Source organism: Cariama cristata, unplaced genomic scaffold (assembly GCF_000690535.1).
Source record: "Cariama cristata isolate BGI_N322 unplaced genomic scaffold, ASM69053v1 scaffold949, whole genome shotgun sequence".
NCBI lineage: Eukaryota > Metazoa > Chordata > Aves > Cariamiformes > Cariamidae > Cariama > Cariama cristata.
Window position 1 is genome coordinate 43690 of NW_009637192.1, and position 7204 is coordinate 50893.

The window sequence follows — 7204 nt, forward strand, 5'->3', positions numbered from 1 at the left end:
CACCCCCACATTGGATTTTCTCTCTTCTTTGGCTTTTCGAGGCAGCAGTGCCGGGAATACTCAAGAAAGCAACGAAGCGCTGCGAAGCCCAAGGAGGTCTTCCTCACGTCTCAGACTGGTCCAGGCAACCCAGGCAGGACAACCCCATCTCGTTGCACTGACGGGCTTCTCGCAGGCTGACGGTAACGCTGCTGCTTCTGTGGCACAAGGGACTGGAGGGATGAAGGGTCGGGTGGATACAACGGAAAGCGGTGACCAAACAACTTCTTCTTCTAGGGTGAGCTGGGGCAGGGGGGAGAGGAGCAAGCTTTGCATCTCAGCACGATGGTGGGTGGGACACATCCACGGGCTGAGATCGGCAGAGGTTTCTTTTTTGCAGTCCCATACAAAAATGGAAACCAACAAGGGTGAGACTGTCCTTTACTGAAGAAGCTCGTAGTATATTGAGCAGAAGCAATAAACCTGACAATAACAAGAAAAAAAAAATGGTGGCATTATCCCAAAAGGAAGGAGGAACCTTGTCACTCACGAGAGATTCAGTTTGCTCCCAGTTTGGTCCCCATGTTCAGTTCTGGGTTAGGGTTGGCTTTTTTTCTTCTTTTTTTTTCTTTTTTTGTTTGTTTTTTTTGGTGTGGGTTTTTTTTTTTTTTTTCTTTCAGCATGAACATGTTGCGAAGCAGGACGGGTGCTGTTGTATTTCTCCTTCTGCAAGGCAGCTGCCTCCAGTCGTTAATTGACTGTGGGCACTTGATTCCTCTGTAAACTATATTCCTTTGCCTTCAGTCTCAGGTTGGCAATACTGTTGGCCATATTCATGCCCTGTGCTGGGCTGGCGTTGGTACATGTGGCAGAGTAGGTGGCCATGGCACTGTGGGATGGAAAGAGAAAAACATCACATCAGACGTGGTCTTCATACCACGCAGAGAGCCGATGCACACCGCAGCGAGGTTAAATGCTGAGGTTTCCACACCTGCGGGATGTATTTCTCATGTGAGCAGAGAATTATCCCTACTTTTTATTTAACACCTCTGTAAATCTCTCTGCTGCAGTTCACTTACCAAGGATAGGCAACGCCAAAGCTGGCTGAACTCAATAGGAAAATTTCCATTTCCTATTTTCTAACCCCAAAGGTTTACAATGAGGTCAGGGTGTCCAGCCTGCCAGTTAGACCACTGTCCTTAAAAGTATTCCCACTGGAAGCAATGTCTTTTTGATGAGAGCAATTGCTGGTTTTATTGCTTGTGAAATCACGTCACTTCTGAAACATATGTTACATTAAAACGCTCTGGGAAAAACCCATTTCAACAATTGTGATGCTTTTTGGTTTCGGCCTTTTGGAATGAAAATTTCCAGAGTTTTCCCCTCAAAACTTCAGCCGATCATAAAAAGCGTGCCTTACAGGCTGAGCGGAAAAAACCCAAACCCAACACTTTTTCTCCCTTCAAATCATTACTTTATTCATGAAAAACATTACTTTTGACAGCAGAGGCTGAACAAAGATCTTCCGAGTCCTTTCTTATCCTACCAAAAATTCGCAAATCTGCTTTCCAGACCACTAGAAAACTTGTTTAACCCATGTGTCCCAGGTTTCTGCAAAAAGCAACCCCCCCACTCCAAAAACCAGCAAACTATCTGACCCGTTGCATTTCCTATACGTGGGTCCACAGATCAAAACCAGTTGAAAAGACACCGCGTGAACGAGAGCTGCCCATTTAACGCAGCCAGCGTTTTCAGGAGGAAACCACAAATGCTCTCCTGGAGGCAACCTCAAGCCTGGTGTTGACCCTTTCCATCCCCTGCCCGGGTGGCTCACGTCTGAGGCTCTGTAAAACGCTCTCCTCCATCCACAGTCCAAGAAAGAAGATAGCTTGTTTTTTCCTTTTTTCTTTTCCTTTTTCCCTCTTTTAAAAAAAATTTCTTTCAGCACTGACCTCCATGACTGGAAGAGCCTTTGCAACAGCAAATCTCCCTTGAGTGAAGCGGGTATTTGCCGTGCAAACACATCCAGGCTGCGGGCACGCACCCTCACTCCAAAGTGCCGGTGGCATCTCTGACTTTCAAGGGCAGAGCTGACCTGCCAGGAGTTTAAATGCAATCCAGTGCTGTCTGAATCCTTTACCTCCAGGAGATCCAGACCAAGTAATACCAGTAGGTCCCATCCCAGGCCAAATGACTCCTATCTCTCACTTTAAGAACAGGGAAAAGGTCTTCAGGGAGGAACTGTCATCTTTGCATTGGGACCAGTGGAAACACAACAGCTTACACAGATGGAAAGGACAGGTAAGACCCGCAGATACAAAGCTGCTTATACCCATCCAGGGAAAAGCACCGAAAACTCTCCCCAGGAAAGCAAACATTCAAGACACTTTGAAAGTCTCTAACAGCTACTGGAAGGACATGGAGGATGGACACTAAAATACACGCATCAAAATACAGACTTGACTCTGCCCAACTCAGGGTGCATCGGCTGCACTTTGCTGGGGTCTAGGACGCGGTGGATCGGCGTGCCTGGAGCCCTCCCCACCCAGCTATGCACCCCCTCAGTTCCCTCTCCACGGCTGGGTTGGTGACTTTACCCTCTCCTCCCCTATCACTCAACAGCAACGTGAGCAGCCGAGTGCTGCCTGCAGAAGCATCACAAAGTTTCATGAGATGTATAGCTGGTGGCTACTTCAGCATCCCTTCCCACCCACTTCCACAGGGTGCATCTCCCCCATGGTTTTCTGCTGGAAGAAATGAGAGGAGCCTCAAGGATACTCTAGATTAGATAAAATAGGAATTTTCAGTCTTGGGTGTAAACTGACCCCATTCAAAACCAGACTGCTGCCCAAGTCTGGTCTAGAACTCCAGGGAGCCTCCTGCTCTCGGCTCCCCTGAGGTGTGGGGGAAATTACCGTTGCCCAGTGAAATCTCCGCTAAACCAAAAATCTCCAGAAATGCTCTCTTCTAGCAAGCTATTCCACAAGGAGCAGCGGGCAAGAAGGCTGTCTCCGAGCATTAGTACAGCTTGCGGGTTGCTCCAAAGACTTTCCGGGGTCTAACAAGGGTTGAAGTCACCCTGCTGCCCCCCTCCCTCCCCCCTATTCAGGCACAGAAAGTCTCCTTCCTCTACTCAGCTGCCTGCTTTCACGAAACACAGAGGAACATCGTGTTTCTGAGGCCTAAAATCCATCTTTCAAATACGGTTTTCAATGGCCCGTGGAGTCAAAGGTTGTTGGAGTGGGAAGTGCAGGCTGACAGCGCGACTGCTAGTCTTGTTTTCTTAGGAACCTATGCTAAAAAATGTCTAAGCAAAACATTTCAACTTCAAAAAAATAATAGTATCTACTTGGCTATCTATGTGACACAGATCTGCAAATAGCTTTGGTTGACCTGTGGCTGAATGTATTTGGAGAATAAACACACTGATTGAAAACTTTCCCCAGATCTAAGAGTAAAACCAGCACCGGCCCCGCAGCGCTCAGCCCCCTCCCAGACCAGCCGTTAATCAGGGGCTGGCACGGCAGCGCCAGGGAGATGGGGAGGGGGCAGAGGGCCATGCAAACACTCTGCATGGCTGTTTTTCACCAAGTGTCCAACATTTTAATAACCCTACTCAGTTCAAAGCTTTAATGAGGCTGTGACAACCTGACCCAGGTGCCCATTAAGATGGAAGCGATTGCTAAGAGATGACCAGTAGGATTAGAAAGCTTGAGGAGCATAAAGTGTCTGAGGGTCCTGACCACCCCACATTGCAGAAACCCGCTGCTCTGCTCCTCTGCCGATGCCTCCTACCGCTCTGCAGGGCAGTGGGAGGGTGATAGTCCATCCTGGTTTGGCGTGTCAGCAAGCGATGACGGCTGTAAGCCGCACATGTCTTTGCTGAAACATCTTGGCGTAAGATAAGGGAAGATATCAAGACAGCGAGGATGCGTCTTCGCACCACGGAGATGCACAGCCAGGTCTGGACCTCAGGGGGAGAAAAACCATCCCTAAGGCTTCCCCTTCTGCCTTGCTCTCCTCACTCGCACATTCCAGTTGCCTTGGGCTTCTCGTGGCCCCAGACAGCCCTTCCCAGTGTGCCCCTGGAAGCTACCTTTGCAGGGTCTTCTCCTAGAAGCCGTTACGAAGCCCCGCATGTAAACAACATCCTGGGAGGGACAATTTTTAAAAGTGTAAGAGGTAGAAATAAGCCACAAGTGTTCAGTAGGGATCTGGTCTTGTGACCAGAGCAGTCTCAGTGGGGTGGGGAAGGATCCGTGCTTCTCTCCCCTGAACTCACCACCCAGACTTCTCCCTAGGATGCTACGCCAAGGAGCACTTCACAGAAACAAAGCCTTAACCCCAAAAGGGGGATTTTGCCAGACAGCAGTCCTCAGATAAAATCCAAAGGACAAGGGCCATCTCTAAGACCAAACTGGTGGTCATCAAAAGCATCCTTTTCAGTACCTGGAGTGAGTGAACCTATGACTTGTTCTTCTGGAGCTACAGGGTGGATGAGGAGGACCCCATGGCACTGAAGCAACAAACTATTGAGAAGGCTATGTGTTTGCACGCCTAACTGTGCAAACAATGTTTGGGGTGCAAGGGGGTCGAGGTGACCGATGAAGGTCCTGGGCATGGTGTGGCCCCTGGAAGCCAGTGGGGAGCTGGCTGTGACCAAGCCAGATCAACAGGAAGAAATCCAGCCAAAGGCTCCAGGGTCCTGACCAACAATGAAGCCACTGTGCTAAAAAATACCTACCAATCTCATTTTTAACTCCCTACAAGCCAGCTGGCTCCCCACAAACCAACACATCCTGCGGAACTTGTGTCCACACCCAGTTCCTGCTGGGCTGTGGATGGCACGGAGGAGGACAGGGAGGTCTGTGACACGCATGGACGCCCCAGATCCTTTCAGCAGACTGGGCTTGCCACATCTGTACTTCTTTCCTGACACCCCTGAAGCAGCGGAGATGGACAGGAGATGGACACTGAACACCAGTCGGCCACCTAGAGACACCCGGTCCTTACTGCAGGCAAACCACAGCACAAGGACACAGCTCATTCACACCCACGCTTGTGCTCTAGCAACTAGGAAGGAATTGCTCACCAGTTCAGTGCTGACCATTGAGGGGAGGACTGGGAGCAATGTGCACAGAGTGAGTTCCCAGCCCTTCCTTGCATCCCAACCAGTGACTGCCGTGGGACGGCCACAGAACTCCCTCTCCTGGCCACTGTCTGGTGGCTGAGCCTCCCCAAGTGCTCTGCCACCACCTCCTCCAGGTCTGCGTCCCATGGAAAGGTTTATTCCTTGCTTATAAACTGGATGCACTAGGGAAGCACATGCAACCCCTTCTCTTTCCGTGTATTTCTACCTGATCCTCTCTCCAAATTTCCCAAATTGCAGACAGAGATCACCAAAAAACAAGCCGCAATCTCCCATGGAGCTGGCTGCCAGAACGTCACGATGATGCTGAACCAAGCCCATCATGCAAGCCTGGCCGTGAGATGGGGTGGAATGGGAACAGCTAAGGAAAACCAGTGGGGTGGTCAAACTGCTGTATCCTCCAGTTGTCCCATGCAAATATAAACAGCCGGTAAGAGCTGTCTGAGGGCCATTCTCAGGCTGCTGTATACTATGCCAGAAACTGGTCAGCCCCAGAGCGGTCATTCACTCACCTGTAAGGCGAGGCGGTACCCCAGGAGAGATAGTCAGTGGGTCTCGGAGCTGGGCGAGGTACTATGGGCTGCTCCACAGCGGTCACGTCCCCTGAGTAGGATTTGAGCAGAGAGGCATTCTTGCTGGCCAGCATCGCCCTCTCGTTCCGGCGAAACTTGGCTCTCCGGTTCTGGAACCACACCTGGGGTGGGAAGCGCACAGACCCACCAACCATCACAACCAGCTCTGCTACGACAGTCACCCTTTTCACCACACCACCTCTGCTCTGCTGGGCAAGACAGGACTCTGTAAAAGCAGGCTGCTTTGGCATGCCTGTCACTGGAAACTCTAATGACAAGACAATCCTTATATCTGCCCTGATAAAGCCCTTGCGTGAGGAACCGGCTCAGTGAGGTCCCTGTGGGACCAGGTCTGTCCCGTGCTGTAGGCAGCAAGGCCTGGGACTGCTGTACAACACATCATGTTCCATCGTCTGCTTTGACCTTCAGAAGGTGCAGGCTTGCCAGCTAAGGGCTGAGCAGCTCAGGATAATGTGAGCAGCCTGAGAACAGGACAGCCACCATCTTGGCCTTGAACAAACCATATGAACATGTCTGACTGGGCAGGTGGTAAGGATGGTGGGAGATCAAGCCTGGCAGTCCCCCTCAAGGCACGGCATGCTTGGGACTGCAATACAGCATGACCTAGAAGCTTGGTGAACCCTAGTGTGCCACGCAGACCTCCAGGATTTCTCCTGCCATACTGGAATGGCCCGATGGCCCCCCTCATGTGAGGTGTGTCTGGATACAAGCTGTGGTGATTACCTGAACTCTGGCTTCAGTGAGGTTGACTCTGCGTGCAAGGTCTTCCCGTACGAAGGCATCGGGGTAGTGTGTCCTCTCAAAGACCCTCTCTAATGCCTGGAGCTGGCTGCTGTTGAAGGTAGTCCTGTTCCTTCTCTGCTTTCTTTTCTTCTTCTCTTCTGAGTTCAGCTGATCATCTAGGAGAGACAATTGGAGATGTGAAAGGCTAGAAAGCTAAGAGCCCACAGCAATGGGGTGAATAACCTCAAAGGTTTCAACGGAGCTTAGGAAGGGGCTTGCACGATTTCAACACCACACCTTAACCGTGCCGCGTTAGTCTCCATCTAAAAAGGAGATGGAAAGTGCATTGACCCCAAGGATTTATTTCCCAGCTCAGCTGCGTAAGACTTGTACCAGCTCCCTCAAGCTACCCTACGCCTCAGCTTCTTTATCTCTAAAACAAAACAAAAAAGTCCAAAATACATCTCTCCATTCCTGACAACCCTAGAAACCTTTTCTGACCATAAAGAATCATGAACCCCTGTTCCCTTGGCTTCAAAGTTCCAAGGACCACCGTTACTGGGACGTAATACAGCCCTCTGGGGTGAGCACAAGTCCTGCGCCAGCTCTTACTGACCGTGAGGAGGTGTGCTCGCCTCTGCGTAAGGAAACGGCTGTTTAGGACTGACTACAGCCAAGGTAATGCCGTTCTCTGTACGTAGTTCCATTTGGCTTAAATGAGGACTGCATTCTCTTATCCTCCCTGCATCCAGACCGAGAG

The 7204-nt window shown here is 50.5% G+C and overlaps 1 protein-coding gene across 1 annotated transcript; it reads right to left on the bottom strand.

Annotated features, from left to right (window-relative positions):
* Window positions 1–636: 636 nt before the first annotated feature.
* Window positions 637–6620, bottom strand: PRRX1 (paired related homeobox 1; the record flags this gene model as incomplete). The annotated part of the gene is made up of 3 exons (XM_009708180.1): window positions 637–868; window positions 5641–5822; window positions 6445–6620. Coding segments are annotated over 3 exons (497 nt in total), but the record flags the coding sequence as incomplete, so codon positions are not given.
* Window positions 6621–7204: the final 584 nt, after the last annotated feature.